At 44.7% G+C, this 17,195-nt stretch overlaps 1 protein-coding gene across 2 annotated transcripts in view; it reads right to left on the bottom strand.

Moving 5' to 3' along the window:
* Positions 1–1,708: 1,708 nt before the first annotated feature.
* The window catches only part of LOC137541226 (tubulin-specific chaperone D-like), a 64,059-nt gene continuing 48,572 nt past the window's right edge, over positions 1,709–17,195 (bottom strand). For both annotated transcript variants that reach the window (XM_068262415.1, XM_068262416.1), the window contains one exon: positions 1,709–2,792. In XM_068262415.1, the coding sequence (XP_068118516.1) occupies positions 2,769–2,792 (24 nt within the window). In that variant the 3' untranslated portion in view covers positions 1,709–2,768. The remainder of the gene's footprint in view (positions 2,793–17,195) is intronic.

Genomic DNA, 17,195 nt, shown 5'->3' with positions numbered 1-17,195 from the left:
GTGAACCCACCACTGCATACCTGTTCAGTGAACCCACCACTGCATACCTGTTCAGTGAACCCACCACTGCATACCTGTTCAGTGAACCCACCACTGCATACCTGTTCTGTTCAGTGAACCCGCCACTGCATACCTGTTCTGTTCAGTGAACCCGCCACTGCATACCTGTTCTGTTCAGTGAACAGTTTGGTGTGTCAGTGTGAAGCAGTACCTTAAAGTGAACCTCCGGACTAAAAATCGACTCAGCAGCACTGAAAAGGCCTGGTGTTTCTTTAACAGTTTCACAGCATAAGAACTTTGTTTCTCTTATACAAGCCTCATTTATAGCTGCACAGAAGAAAACTGCCCGGGCTTTTTTCCCCTGATGCTGTGCAAAGCATGATGGGATTTCTGATGTTATTGTTCTCGTTCTGCTGTTTTGGTGCAATTTTTTTTTTTTACATTTTGAATTTGACATTTGAAGCCTGGTGTGTGCAGCTGGGAGGGGTAATCAGGACACAGGATGGTTGGAACTGTGTCTCCTGCTCCTTGTCACCTATTTTCAACAAAAAAGATGGCTGCCCCCATGACAAAGATGGCAGCCCCCATGAATCACAAACATTTGCCTTTTCTTTTAAAACAGGGTGGGTAAGAGATTATATTACCTATCTATTCTAATTAACATAACTAATGTAACTTGATGACAGTATGTTTGTTTAGGCTGAAGTTCCCCTTTAATTACACTACCTGATTGATGTATACACATGCAAGATGTTTTAAAACACTTTAGGCCCGTCATTTAGCATTCAATGTGATTTCTGCCCTTAAAACGCTGCTTTGCGTCAAATCCAGATTTTTCCCGGGGACTTTTGGCGTGTATCCCACTCCGCCATGCCCCCCTCCAGGTGTTAGACCCCTTGAAACATCTTTTCCATCACTTTTGTGGCCAGCATAATTTTTTTTCCAAAGTTCGCCTCCGCATTAAAGTCCATTGCGGTTCGCGAACTTTAACGCGAACCGAACCTTCCGCGAAAGTTCGCGAACCTAAAATCGGAGGTTCGGCCCAACTCTAATGGCCAGAGTTCCCATTCTGATTTTGGCTCCCCTCCCTGTCACAGTCTGTAGGTTTCTGTGCATTGTGAGTACTCAGAACATTGACTACAATAGTCATCTCCACTGCTTAGGCAGGGAACACACTTGCAGGGCCATTTTCCCCATCAATTTCAAGGTCTCCATTGGCTTTTATGTTTGCGTTTTCTGCTAAAGTTTTGCCGCTATTGTTCTGCAATTATTTTGCATTTCTGGCAGAATATACTGTATGCAAATGTGCACATCGTGCAGGGAAAAGCAGAAAGATGTGCGATTTAAAAATGCATGGAAAATCCCCAAACAAAACACGATGAGCGGTTTCCAGAGCAAGACTAATGACTTCAATAGCCTGTAGAATTGTGTGGGTTTTGCCATCCGAACACATGCACAATCGCATCTAGTGTGTTCCCTGCCTTAGAGATAAATATTATAGGGCCGGACTTCCCAACCCTATCCTCAAGCCCCACCCACAGTCCATGTTTGGCAGGAAATGGCACATATTCACAAGTGATGTAATTAGTGTCTCAGCAGAGCTGATTAAATTAAGTCACATGGGCAGAACTTCAGTGGCCCGGGCCACCAGCAGAAGCATCATGCTAGAAACCTCCCCCCCCCCCCCCCCCCGCACCATAGCCAGATTCCCCTTCCTTGTAAAGTGCAGTTATATTTACCTAGTCCACTCTGAATCTGGTCTACTCTTCCTCTGTGCTGTATGCTGCCCCCGGAGGCTCATGATGACATGACATACATCAGAAGTTGGAGGATCTCGGCATAAAGCACGCAGATGCCAGGAGGAAGAGCAGACCAGATGCAGCGTGGGCTTGGTAAATAAAACGGTGCTCACTGAACTTGTACTATGTACAGGGAGAGGGAAAAGGAGCACATTGCGCTCCCATGGCTGAGGGACAGGAGCATGACGGAGGAGCATGCCGGGGCGCGCATGCCCAATGAAGGGCTGAATTACCAGGGTCCAGAGCCACCAGGGGGATTGTGAGGGATAAGTGGCCTCAAGGGGGCTTAAGGAAGCCCCAGGTAAGTATGGGACGTGAGACGCTTCTCATCTCAGGTTCTCTTTAAGCGAGGAGCACCAAGCCCCTTCCTTTTAGCGCCAGTGTGAACCGGCCTTTAATGTGAAAATGCTAAACAAATATTAACTATTTTCAACAGCACTTTGGTCCATTAGGAGTGGAGCTAGGATTCAGTGGGGCCCCAGCTGGAGCAGCAGTAACAGCTGGCTATTGGCTTCACTGATGACAAGGTGATCGGGATTACAAAGTGCTGTGCAGATTGCCAGAGAGGCACAGGGGTGTCCTATACCCCTGATGTGCATTCAGCTCCATCTGGCTGCCCGATCCAGTGAGTCAGGTATCAAAGGGGGGAGCTTGTGATTAAACGAGACCCTTCACACCTGCATAAAGTAATTGATGAGGGCTTGACACCCTACATACTTTACTCACTTTGGTCTTATGGTCTTCCCTTTATCTCTTAATTCAGAAGTATTGAATCAGGATGATGCCAATTACCCTGGACTTGTCCGCACAACAGGAATGTTTAGTGTATCATGTATTATATTATCAGAAATGAGGTGTGATCTGCATCTCTAAGGATCCATATAAGTCATCTTCATGTAAACCAGCCATTCTCTTCAGACTGAAGTCCCTCAGAGTGGGAATGGAAGGACTCGGATTTCAAAATCTCCACTAATTCTTCAGGTATCTTTGTTCCTAGCAAAATAAATGACAAAAATAAATGGTGTTGTAACAGACAACCAAGCCTTTTATAAAGCAATATACCAAATATAGTTGCAAATATACATGTAAGGGCCCTCCAAACAGGTGCTGTAGCTAAGAGAAGGGTCTAGAAAGAGAATGATGAATCCCCACATCTAAAATCATAGAACTTTAACCTACCCAGCGTTCAATTTCCCCAGGATTTCTGTGCAAACAGTGATAAAATTTATTTTTAAAACTTTTTTTTTCCTGTAACTTGCCAAAATGTGTCAAGCAAGGGTCTAGTATACAGTGCAGGAGAGTATTGATGTGTATGCATGTTTATACTGTTCACAGCATGTTTTTTTTAACGGACATTTCTGTCCATACCGCTAGGGAGGTTAAAGAGGGATTCGGGTTGTCACAACATCTTGTATTATGGATGGGCGGGAATTGCAGTTGGTGGGGCGGGCAGTTAGGGCTAGGCATCGCTTGGGTGGTTGATTAGGCATTTTGTGGTGGGGAACCGGTTAGGGATCAGTAGAGGGACAGCTTGCTTGAGAACAAGGTTAGGTGAAAATAACTGATCTTTAATATCCAAAATTAAGTAGTGGATTATTGGTAATTTTTTCCAATATTTCACTAGCAGCTGTCTCTGGCTTTCAAATTACCACAGCACTCTTTTTTAATGTATTAAAAAAAATCCATTGTGTAGATATGACCCCCTCCCGTGTTTTCCCTTGTTGCTATTCTCCAGTCAAGTCTGCCAATAGTTTCAGAAGAAGAAACACTGACATGTTTGTGATGGGTGTATTCCAGTGCTTAATAAGGCTGCTTTGTGGTTGAAAGGACCTGATTGCCAGTTTCTTAGAGATGGTCGGAAATGGCGATCTCCGATTCTAGAAAAAAATCGGATTACTGAAAATGCAAATTACCCATTTCAGAGGAAAGGTTTTTTTGTCATTTTGTTAATAAAGTTGGTTAATTATAATACTTTTGAGTATTGGACCAATCAGAGGAAGAGGAAATTTACTGCAGTAATGGGACTACCATGGAAATTTTAGGCCAAATGACTCATGAAATATTGGGTAATATCCGAGTCTTGTGTCACATGTAAAATAACAGTGATTTCCGCTGAACGAATTCTCTATGCTTTGATTGGTCCAATGCTTCGGAGTTCTGAGATTGGGCTAAAGTTCCAAGTTGCAGTAATGTGGCATTCCTGCGGCAATCCTCCTCCTCTCTATAGTACTGATTGGCCATGATGTCATCTCCTTGTTGATGTAGATGTAAAGCCATGTTACAAAGGGGAACATTGATAGTGAGATGGCAAGAAGTAGCCTGAGAGCTCCAACATGCTGCCTGTAAGAAACGGAAAGCCAAACAGGAATGAAAACCGGTCAGACATTATTTGGTGCACTGTGCTGTTGGTCTGCATATGACCCAGTTGTCTCTCGTCCTTCTATTCTCCTCAGTTGTCTGTTTCGGGTCTTATATATAGGTCTGTATTACTTAAAGGAAACCAGAGGGGAAAATAAACTGATGACATCATATGCTGAATGTAGGAAATGTTTTTGACCTGCACTAATAAGCTGATCAGACAAGACATAGCATATCAATAGGTTCCCTCATCAGCGTCAGATGAGTGTGGGAAATATTTCACCCAGCAAATGTGAAATATCTGACACTGGTGAGAAAACATGTTGATATGCTGAGTGTGGGAAATATTTTGAGCTGCAATAATAAGCTGATCAGCCATGAATTATAGGACACTGGTGAGAGGAAATATTGATATGTTGTTAAGTGTGGGAATTGTTTTAACCAGAAAATATCAGCTTATCAATGCTGAAATATCTGACTCTGTTGAGAAGACATTGAAATGCTGAGTAAAGGGAAATGATTAGACCAGCAAATAGCTTGTCAGAGCTGGAATATCTGACACTGGTGAGAGGACTTATTGATATGCTGAGTGTGGGAAATGTTTTAACCTCCAATAGTAAGCTGATGACATAAAATAGCATATCAATATGTCTTCTTGCCATTGTTTGATTATTGCAGGTCAAACCATTTCCCATACTCATCTGCTTGTAAGAGCTGAAATATCTGACACTCATGAAAGGACAAATTGGGCTCTATTCACAAAGCATTACTGCATTTCGTAATGCTGAAAACAACTGATTTTACTGATCACTTTCCCTAATTATGACTGAATTACTGACTGAAAATTAATATTACCAACTAGTGAGGTAAATTACCGACTTGTGTGATAAATGCCTCAGGAGATGTCAAGAAATTGCAATACACAGAGATTTCCGCATTCGGTATACCGGGCAAAAGTGTTTGGTATTTTTCTCCAGCTCATAGCAACCGATAACCTCGCTTCCTTCATGATCTCTCTGTGCGGTAGATTTGACAGACAGCCTTCAGGGGGAACCAGGCAGCCAATAGGGAGAGCCACACGGCCCTGCTTCTCAATTTGATTACATGTGATTGGGTATCGGGCGGGTCTTTCACTGTAGCAGAGGAAGACGACATTTTGGGGGGCTTTTCTGCATCCCTTTAGATGTGAAAATCTGTATTCTGCCATACAGAAGAGCTCCCCCTGGTGGCTGCAGCACATCTAAAGGGATGATGGGGAGAGAAAACCTGCAGAGAAAACCTCCGACACATACACACAGCTCCCTGCCCCACGGCTGGTAAGTGACACTTACCGAGTAGGGCTTAGAGAATTGAAGCATGTTTGTTCAGTAAATTACCAAACGTCTGCCTCATGCGGAAAATCTTTAGTGAATTTGGAAAAAAACTGTTTAAAATACTAAAATTATTTTACCGAACTGCCCTTTGCAAATAGAGCCCATTGATATGCCAAGTGTGGGGAATGTTTTGACCTCCAATAATCAGCTAGTAAGAGCGGAAATAGCCGACACTGGTGGAAGATGACCTGCAATAATCAGCTGATCTGACATGAAATATCTGACACTGGTAAGATGCATATTGATATGCTGATTGGGAAATGTTTTGACCAGAAACTTAGCTTGTAAGGGCTGAAATCTCTGACACTCATGAGAGGATGTATTGATATGCTGAGTGTGGGAAATGTTTTGACCTGCAAAAATCAGCTGATCAGACATGAAATATCTGACACTGTTGAAAATACATAAATATGCCGAGAGTGGGAAAGGTTTTGACCTGCAATAATAAGCTGAACAGACATGATATATCGGATGCTTGTTAGAGGACATATTGAAATGCTGAGTGTGGGAAATGTTTTGACCTGCAAACAGCTTGTAAGAGCTGAAATAGCTGACACTGGTGAGAAGTAGACCTGCAATAATCAGCTGATCAGACATGAAATATCTGACACTGGTAAGAAGCATATTGATATGCTGAGTGTTTGAAATGTTTTGACCTGCAATAATAAGCTGGACAGACAGCATATCAATATGTCCTCTAACAAACGTCAGATATATCATGTCTGTCCAGCTTATTATTGCAGGTCAAAACATTTCAAACACTCAGCATATCAATATGCTTCTTACCAGTGTCAGATATTTCATGTCTGATCAGCTGATTATTGCAGGTCTACTTCTCACCAGTGTCAGCTATTTCAGCTCTTACAAGCTGTTTGCAGGTCAAAACATTTCCCACACTCAGCATTTCAATATGTCCTCTAACAAACGTCAGATATATCATGAGTGTGGGAATTGTTTTGGACTTGCAATAATAAGCTGATCAGACGTGAAATATCGGATACTAGTGAGAGGACATATTGATATGCTGAGAGTGGGAAATGTTTTAAACAGCAATAATCAGCTAAACAGACATGAACTGACACTTTTGAAAATACATTGATATGCCGAGTGTGGGAAATGTTTTGACCTACAATAATCAGCTGATCAGACATGAATATCTGACACTGGTAAGATGCATATTGATATGCTGATTGGGAAATGTTTTGACCAGGAACTTAGCATATCAATACATCCTCTTATGAGTGTCAGATATTTCAGCTCTTACAAGCTAAGTTCCTGGTCAAAACATTTCCCACACTCAGCATATCAATATGCTTCTTACCAGTGTCAGCTATTTCATGTCTGATCAGTTGATTATTGCAGGTCATCTTCTCACCAGTGTCAGCCATTTCTGCTCTTACAAGCTATTTGCAGGTCCAAACATTTCCCACACTCTGCATTTCAATATGTCCTCTAACAAGCGTCAGATATTTCATGCCTGTTCAGCTGATTATGGCAGGCCAAAACATTTCCCACACTCAGCATATCAATATATTCTCTCACCAGTGTCAGATATTTCAGCTGTGACAAGTTGTTTGCTGGTAAAACATTCCCCACTCTCAGCATATCAATATGTCCTCTCACCAGTGTCAGATATTTCACGTCTGATCAGCTTATTGCAGGTCAAAACCTTTCCCACTCTCAGCATATCAATGTCTTCTCACCAGTGTCAAATATTTCAGCACTGACAAGCTGATATTTGAAGGTCAAAACATTTCCCACACTCTGACACTCATGAGAGGATGTATTGAAATGCTGAGTGTGGGAAATGTTTAGACCTGCAAATATCAGCTTGTCAGTGCTGAAATATTTGACACTGGTGAGAAGACATTGATGTGCTGGCAGTGGGAAAGGTTTTGACCTGCAATAATTAGCTGATCAGACATAAAATATCTGACACTGGTGAGAGGACATATTGAAATGCTGAGAGTGGGAACTGTTTTAAACAGCAATAATGAGCTGATCAGACATGATATATCTGACGCTTGTTAGAGGACATATTGACATGCTGAGTGTGGGAAATGTTTTACCAGAAAATTAGCTTGTCAAAGCTGAAATATCGGACACTGGCGAGAGAACATATTGATATGCTGAGTGTGGGAAATGTTTTGACCTGCAAATAGCTTGTAAGAGCTAAAATGGCTGACATTGGTGAGAAGATGACCTGCAATAATCATCTGATCAGACATGAAATATCTGACACTGGTAAGAAGCATATTGATATGCTGATTGAGAAATGTTTTGACCAGGAACTTAGCATATCAATACCTCCTCTCATGAGTGTCAGATATTTCATCACTTACAAGCTGAGTGTGGGAAATGTTTTGACCTGCAAATATCAGCTTGTCAGTGCTGAAATATTTGACACTGGTGAGAAGACATTGATATGCTGAGTGTGGGAAATGTTTTAAACAGCAATAATCAGCTGATCAGACATGAAGTATCTGACACTGGTGAGAATACATTGATATGCTGAGTGTGGCTAATGTTTTGACTAGCAACATTGAGCTGATCAGACATGAAATAGCATATCAATATGTCCTCTCGCCATTGTTAGATGAGTATGGGAATTTTTTTGACCTGCGATAATAAGCTGATCAGACATGAAATCTCTGACACTGGTAAAAAGACATTGATATGCTGAGTGTGGGAAATTTTTTGACCTGCAAAAAACAGCTGATCAGACATGAAATATGCGACAATGGTTTGTCAGAGCACCCTGGGATGCACAATTCCCTCACTGTCCTCTGGTCCCCCATCGCCGAGGGCAGACCCTCCAAAGATTACTAATAAGAGCTTGTCTGTAATCTGATCGGGACCACAACCCTCTTCAAGCAGCTAGAGGTGCCAAGCTAATACTGCCAAGCTAATACTGGACCCCCTGGCTGTTTGATACTCCTGTTTATTGCCTGAAGAAGCGGGGTTATGCCTGCGAAACATGTTGCCAATTGTTTCTAGGAGTATGTGAATAAATTGTTATTTCGACTTACAGCATCGTATCGATTTTGGGTTGGTTGGCCCACCACCGTCTCCCGAACATTTTAAACTATTTTATCAAATTTTATCCTTTTTGGCACCTTTTTACAGCTCTACAAATTAAGATATCCAACTCTGGTGGAGGGGTGTTACACCCTCTTCTTCTCCTATCCACAGAGAGCGACATCTTAGTCCTGAGTGGGGAGAGGCTTAAACTCCTCAGTCCTCACCTGCCTCTACAGTGGTTGCCTTTGTAGTAACCCTGGTTTGTAAGTATAAATGCTTACGATTCATATACTCTCCTATTTTCCAATACATACTACACTATATTGGGCTCTCGGTTTTCTGTTTTATATTCCTGTACTAGCAGTAAATGGACATTCCAGGGTGCTCTGACAATAGACATCCCAGGGTGCTCTGACAATAGACATCAAAGGGTGCTCTGACAATAGACATCACAGGGTGCTCTGACAATAGACATCACAGGGTGCTCTGACAATAGACATCACAGGGTGCTCTGGCAAGAAGCGTTCCTCACTGTCCTATGGTCCCCTGTTGCCGTACGCGGACTCTTCAGCTGATCCGGTCTGCACTCCTCTTCTTGCATTTGGCCTGTCCTGTGCCATAGCAAGAGTGGCTTATGGCACAGGTCAGTTTACTGCCAGAGCACCCGGAGATGTCAGTTTACTGCCAGAGCTCCCTGGGATGCAAAGGCAAAGGGGGAGTCTTGACTTGGCACCGTCTTGCAGTATAGATCAGCTCCTTTATTAAGGGATCTTGCAGGACACAGCAAAAGACAGCAACAATTGAGAAAGAGAGGAAGTACCTCTCTAAACATCACATATTGCTAACCCACTAAACATCAGAACAGCAAATCAGCCTTACATAGTTCCCTTCAATGAACAGGGACCAATCCAAGTGCCTGGGTGTCAAACTTTCACAGCTCCCCAACTATCAGCCCAAAACAGACCTGATGGGGAACTGCAGACAAACAAAAAGCACCAAACAACAAAGGGAAGGTGTGGCATATGGGAAGTTAATTAAAAAAAAATTGCATGAAAAGCGTAAAAAAAAAAAAAAAACCTCACGACTATGCCGGAAAACAAATAAGCAATATACACATGCGTGGGCACATGCACATAAAACCCGCATTGTTTGTTATCCATCAGTTGTTTATTAGGGATCTTGTGATATGACTGCCCACTGTAATTTGGTTGGTTGGCCTTCAGGTGTCCAGGCACTCTGATTGGTCCCGGTTCACTGAAGGCCGATTTGCTGCTCTGATGTCTCTTGAAATGTCACATTGCTGCCAAACTTTGCTGTATCCTGCAAGATTCCTCAGTAGAAGAGCTGATATTACTGCAAGATGATGCCAGGTCAAGACTCCTTCTTTGCTACATGTTTGGACTTCTGGGTGGAAGTTCCACAACCACAGCACCTTGCACTTTATTTGGTAGGGAGCTGCTTACAACTTTGGTCTTCTAAAGCACCCTGGTATATCAGAGTACTGCCAAAGCACCCAGGGATGTCAGTTTACTGCCAGAGCACCCTGGGATGTCAGTTTACTGCCAGAGCACCCTGGGATGTCAGTTTACTGCCAGAGCACCCTGGGATGTCAGTTTACTGCCAGAGCACCCTGGGATGTCAGTTTACTGCCAGAGCACCCTGGGATGTCAGTTTACTGCTAGAGCACCATGGGATGTCAGTTTACTGCTAGAGCACCATGGGATGTCAGTTTACTGGCAGAGCACCCTGGGATGCCAGCTTATTGTCAGAGACATAAGATTTGCCCCAAAAATATCTCAGTTCCATTGTAAGTTTTCAAATGAGCAAACAATGATATATATAAGAGCCCACTGTAATGCCTGCTCTCTCCTGCTCCTCAAAGTCCAGCCCTGATCACACACTATATAGTAGCAAATATATCGGCGCCAAGAGACAATGGAACCGCCGCTGAGAAGAACAATGTCCAAAAGTTCAGAAGTCAGGCATACATCAAAGGTCAGCGCAGGTTTAGAAAGTCATATGTAGGGAATGGTAATTTCTTCACCACAATATATCAAATGCTCAGAGGTAGATATCCGCCAAACATCAAAACTAGAAAAGGCTTACCAGCTCCCAACAACCCACATTATAAGGTTGTAAAATGGCTCAGGTCACGGATAACGTCCAGGGAACATCAGACGTCGGGAAGATCCAGTGGACATCCGTATGGAGGTAAAGTTTCAGGAATGTTTCTCCCCTGATGACGCAAGACTGCGAAACCGGTCGGGAAGGTAACAGGTGGCACCATTGTCTATTGATCTACGATTGACCATTACATGCGCGCTAATCTTCTGGGGTTCCCTGTTTATGGGCCCCGTATGTGAGTTATCGTTTTTATGTCTATTGCCTTTTAAAGAAATTTTATCTAAATAAACGGGTTACGCTTAGATATTGCCGTTTTTTGTTTTCCTATATAAATTCCTGAAACCACTGGATCTTCACGACGCCTGATGTTCCCTGGACGCTATCTGTGACCTGAGCCATTTCACAACCTTATAATGTGGGTTGTTGGGAGCTGGTAAGCCTTTTCTAGTTTTGATGTTTGGCGGATACCTACCTCTGAGCATTTGATATATTGTGGTGAAGAATTTACCATTCCCTTCATACAATGACTTTCTAAACCTGCGCTGACCTCTGATCACACACTGCAGCAAAGAAGGAGCACTCCAATAGGGTATTACCTTTTATTATCACAATTCATAAAAAAAAGATGAAAAGCACTTACTAGATGCCTGAAGACAGCTCGCTTATCAATGCGCTGGAATGGCGGAGATGTCCTGCACAGTTTGTCTGCCCGGTGCCGTGGCCATGTCTGCCCGGTGCCGTGGCCTGCCGTTACCAGCTCCCGATGGTCCATATGCTGGATCAAACATGCCTCACACTGTTGGCGTGCCAGAGGTCTGACATCACATTTCAGGGTCCTTACGTCTTTGTCAGGTCCTTTGTCACTTCCCGGATGGACACAGAACATCTTTTACCATTACGGCGCATTGATAGGCAAATTGTCTTTGGACATTTTCTAAGTACTTTAAAAATATATTTAAATATATATTTCACAAATAAAGAATAAAAGGTAATGCCCTGTTGGAATCCCCCTCCACTTGTTTCTCTCTATTGTAAAGCTAAATACTCACCTGATGACGCAGGAGGATGGATCCCAGCCACGCCCCCCGATCCATCTCCCTGCCAGCGGGTACACGAGACGGCAAACGTTGGGGGCAAATAAGAGAGGATTGCGGCAGTTTGCACAGGAGTTGTCGGGGACTTTAAAGATCCGATCCCAATGACCGTAGTTCTAGCCACGCATCGCAAAACATTCGCATAATCGCACGCCTGTGCCTATGTTGCAAGATCACATAAATAATCATTTGTTGCTCAAATAAAAAAATCTCTGGTCGCTGGAAAAAAATCATAGTAGAAATTGTGTAGAGGGTACGTGCCTTAAGTTTCCAGACCCCGGAGTGCAAGCACATGGCCAGTCTTGTCAGCGTCTTAAAGTGTACTCCAGCCGAAGCTCAGGAACAAAATCACATACTTACATGAGAAGAGAAAAGCTTATAGATCCTATTGAGGCTTCCCTCGCTGTCCTCTGGTCCTCCATCGCCGAGGGCAGACCCTCCAAAGCTTGTCGGTAATTGGATCGGGACCACGCCCCTCTTCACACATGAGTGTAGCCATACTGCGCCTGCACGAGATCGCCCGCACCTGTGCCATAAGCCACTCTTTCTACGGCACAGGACAGGCCACATGCAAGAAGAGGAGTGCGGCCCTGATCAGCTGAAGAGTCCGCGTACGGGAACAGGGGACCAGAGGACAGCGAGGAAAGCTTCATTAGGATTAGGCTTCCCACTTCTCAGGCAAGTATGGTTTTATAATACATTTTGGCCTCAGGTTCTCTTTAACTTCATCATCAACATAACCACCTGATGACCTAACCTTTCCATGACTGTAGGAAATCAGACCAGATAATATGGAGAAGGGAGGAGGTGTGATGACATAGGATACAAAGGTAAGGAGAGTAGAGTTGGACCAAACCTCCAATTTTAGGTTCGCGAACCTCCGCAAACTTTCGCGATCTGCAATAGACTTCAATGGGGAGGCGAACTTTGAAAACTAGAAACACTTACGCTGGCCACAAAAGTGATGTAAAAGATGTTTCAAGGGGTCTAACATCTGAGTTTTTGCATGGATGAGTAAGATAGATGCCAAAAGTCCCGGGGAAAGAATCTGGATTTGATGCAAAGCAGCGTTTTAAGGGCAGAAATCACATTGCATGCTAAATTGGAGGCCTAAAGTGCTTTAAAACATCTTGTATGTGCATACATCAGTCAGGGAGTGTAATTAGAGCACTGCTTCACACTGACACACTAAACTCACTGTGTAACACACCGTAAACAGTGGTTTGTGTTGTGATGGCCGTGCTGGACTGGAGTGCACCATGGCGAGAGTGCAGGCGATAGCAGTTTTCAAGCCCATATGGTCACCAGGCTGAGGTAGCTCTCAATGACAGAACAACAGTGATTGTCCAGCTGATCGAATTTGGTCTGTCCACAATGAAGCAACAACCTTATTATCTTTGGTGCGCCACCCCTCGTGACACTCATATAGCCGGCGGTCATTGCTTCATTGGGATACGCAATCCCCTTCACCGCAGCAAGGTAACGATCACAAAGGGGAATGAAAACATGTACATGCCTTTTAGTTTGTTGTTGCAGCTGCAGCCAGAAAAATTAGGCAGGCATGTACACACACCAGAAAAGTTACTATAGCAACCGCTTGGCCTAAGAGAAAAAAAAAAAAAAAAGAGAAAAAAAGAAAAAAAATCCGCCAGGAGTCCTGGGCCCTGTTGGTGGTGGCGGAGAAGGCAGTCAAGCGGGCTGCAGGCAGAAATGCTGTCTGGGGACCGGCTTAGTCTTGGGGCAGGCAGTCACACGGCGTGCAGGCAGAGATGCTGTGTGTGGGAACTGACTTAGTTCGGGCAGGCCTGAGCGTGCTTTGCAGACCAGGCATCCGTGGTCAGATGGTCCCTTAACCCAACGCTGTGTGCCAGAGATGTCGCCGCTTGCCTTTCAACATCAAGGTACAGTTTAGGCATCTCCTTTTTTAAGAAAAAATTGCAGCCTGGTATCTTCCACTGCGGTGTGTGGCTTTGCTTTTGTGTGCTGCTTTTCCTCAGGTGGTCATCCCATTGCAGTTTGTGCTTTGTAATCATGTACCTTTGTAAGGTAGTTGTCCCTACGCGGGTCTTGGTCTTTCCATGGCTCAATTTTCAGTGGCAGAGAGTACAGATGGCATTGCTCTTATCTGAGGCAGACACACATCAAAAAAAATTTCCACACCGCTGAGCCTTGGGGTGATGGCACTTTGGTGGTGGCGGCCGACTGAGTGTTAAGTGCGGTGCCAAAATCAGAGCAGGAGGAGGAAGATATGTCATGCTTCCGTGTGGAAGCTGAGAAAGATGAGGTGTTCTGTGTTAAATAGTCAACTACGTCCTGACAATCTTGGGGGTTGGATGACACGTGCCTTCTTCTGAACACTGTACTTGGTTGAGGACCGCACAAAATCATGACAGCGCAACCTCGAACAGACCTTCCAGGAAGCCTGCCTCTGGCTCTGCCTTTTGTTTTGTCTATATGGGGGGGGGGGGGGGGGGGAGATGAAGTGAAAGGTATGTACTGACTTGACCAATACAATGTACACTTACACAGGTGCAGTGAACAGGTATACAGCCCATATGTAGTACTTACCTTGAGAAGGGGAAGCCTCAGGATCCTAATGAGACTTTCCCCATCCTCTGTAGCCTTGGGGATCCAGCGCTGGCTCCTCTAAAAATTAGCCCAACAAGCAGCACTACGCAGGCACAGCAGCACACGGCAATATTTACCATCAGGGCCCCAGCGCAGGCGCAGTAGAGGCTCTCTGTTTGGGCTCTGGCAGAAAAAGCCAAACCTGATCGGGTCTGCTCTCCTGTGCAGGCAAAGGCAACTCACATGTAATGAGTGTTGAAGCAGCGGCTGCGGATACGCCTGGTGACTCCGCAGACGCTTCACTCTCCTGCTCGGGGGGTTCAGCTGTTCCTCTGGCGTGTGGCACGCCGAGGACGGAATTTTCAATTGCACATAGGGTTGCTGTATCGCGCGGCCGCACGCGTAGACAGGACCTTTATGCTGGGAGGAGGAACGTCAGCTGACCCGCTGGTCGGCTGACGTCAGAGGGGACTCACGCCGCTCAGGATTGGCTGATTGTTGTGGGCGCGGCTGTGAGATCTCCTCTGCTTCTTAAGCTTTCGCTGTTCATTCGCAACCGGTCTGCTGTTGCGAATACATCAGTGTTAGCGCTCAGACCTTAGACTAGTATCCGGTGTGCTTTGATCTGGGAGGAAACCAGGGATTTCACACAAGACTAGGATTAATGCTTTATTGTATTATTGATATTCTGTGTATGACTGGCTTATCTCTGACCTTGCTTTTGCTTTACGTTTCTGTACTTCTGCCCATCTGATCTAGTTGCTGAACCTCTACCTGAATCCTCACTACTCTCTCGCCTTCTGATTTTGTACTGTACCTGCCTCTCAGTTAACGAACCTAATCTGTCTGACCTCTCTACTCACCAGTGGGCCCTTGCCACTGGTGAGGTGCTCTTCTGATAGTACCCACCAGCTCCTCTGGTGATGTCTCATTTAACTATTCAGTTACTGTTGCACCAAGCACATCTCACACTGTTCCCTGTTAGCTATACTTGTATTATTGGTGATTCTGCAGACCACCACATAATCAGGTATAGCGTCTGCATTATTGGTGATTCTGCAGATCACCACATAATCAGGTATAGCGTCTGCATTATTGGTGATTCTGCAGATCACCACATAATCAGACGTCTGTATTGCTTCACAAAATGTTACATCACACCTGTGCAGTAGAGCAGACCTGATGGGGCTTGGCTATTTCTGCTGGAGCCCGATCATAAAGCTTCTACTGCCCCTGCACTGGAAGCCAATAAGTAAATATTGCTGCGCATGGAGTTCAGGGGCATTCTGTGCTGGATCCAGGAGGCAGAAAAGGACTGAGGGGTAAGCATCATAAGAATCCAGAGGCTTCCAGCTCACCAAGGTAAGTATTCCATTTTCTTTCCAACCAATAGTACCACGAAATGTACTAACCAAGACATGGACAGGGCTCAGCAACCAATAGTACTACAACATGTACTAACCAAGACATGGACAGGGCTCAGCAACCAGTAGTACCACGAAATGTACTAACCAAGACATGGACAGGGCTCAGCAACCAGTAGTACCACGAAATGTACTAACCAAGACATGGACAGGGCTCAGCAACCAATAGTACCACAACATGTACTAACCAAGACATGGACAGGGCTCAGCAACCAGTAGTACCACGAAATGTACTAACCAAAACATGGACAGGGCTCAGCAACCAATAGTACCACGCAACATACTAACCAAGACATGGACAGGGCTCAGCAACCAATAGTACCACGAAATGTACTAACCAAGACATGGACAGGGCTCAGCAACCAGTAGTACCACGCAACATACTAACCAAGACATGGACAGGGCTCAGCAACCAATAGTACCACAACATGTACTAACCAAGAAATGGACAGGGCTCAGCAACCAATAGTACCACGAAATGTACTAACCAAGACATGGACAGGGCTCAGCAACCAATAGTACCACGTAATGTACTAACCAAGACATGGACAGGGCTCAGCAACCAATAGTACCACGAAATGTACTAACCAAGACATGGACAGGGCTCAGCAACCAATAGTATCACGAAATGTACTGACCAAGACATGGACAGGGCTCAGCAACCAATAGTATCACGAAATGTACTAACCAAGACATGGACAGGGCTCAGCAATCAATAGTACCACGTAATGTACTAACCAAGACATGGACAGGGCTCAGCAACCAGTAGTACCATGCAGCATACTAACCAAGACATGGACAGGGCTCAGCAACCAATAGTACCACACAACATACTAACCAAGACATGGACAGGGCTCAGCAACCAATAGTACCACATAACGTACTAACCAAGACATGGACAGGGCTCAGCAACCAGTAGCACCACACAACATACTAACCAAGACATGGACAGGGCTCAGCAACCAATAGTACCACATAACGTACTAACCAAGACATGGACAGGGCTCAGCAACCAGTAGCACCACACAACATACTAACCAAGACATGGACAGGGCTCAGCAACCAATAGTACCACGAAATGTACTAACCAAGACATGGACAGGGCTCAGCAACCAATAGTATCACGAAATGTACTGACCAAGACATGGACAGGGCTCAGCAACCAATAGTACCACGTAATGTACTAACCAAGACATGGACAGGGCTCAGCAACCAGTAGTACCATGCAGCATACTAACCAAAATATGGACAGGGCTCAGCAACCAATAGTGCCACACAACATACTAACCAAGACATGGACAGGGCTCAGCAACCAATAGTACCACATAACGTACTAACCAAGACATGGACAGGGCTCAGCAACCAGTAGCACCACACAACATACTAACCAAGACATGGACAGGGCTCAGCAACCAATAGTACCACGCAGCATAC

Source organism: Hyperolius riggenbachi, chromosome 12 (genome assembly GCF_040937935.1).
Source record: "Hyperolius riggenbachi isolate aHypRig1 chromosome 12, aHypRig1.pri, whole genome shotgun sequence".
NCBI classification, from domain to species: domain Eukaryota; kingdom Metazoa; phylum Chordata; class Amphibia; order Anura; family Hyperoliidae; genus Hyperolius; species Hyperolius riggenbachi.
The sequence above is the reverse complement of the archived record's forward strand: the minus strand, read 5'-3'. Positions and strand labels throughout refer to the sequence as shown.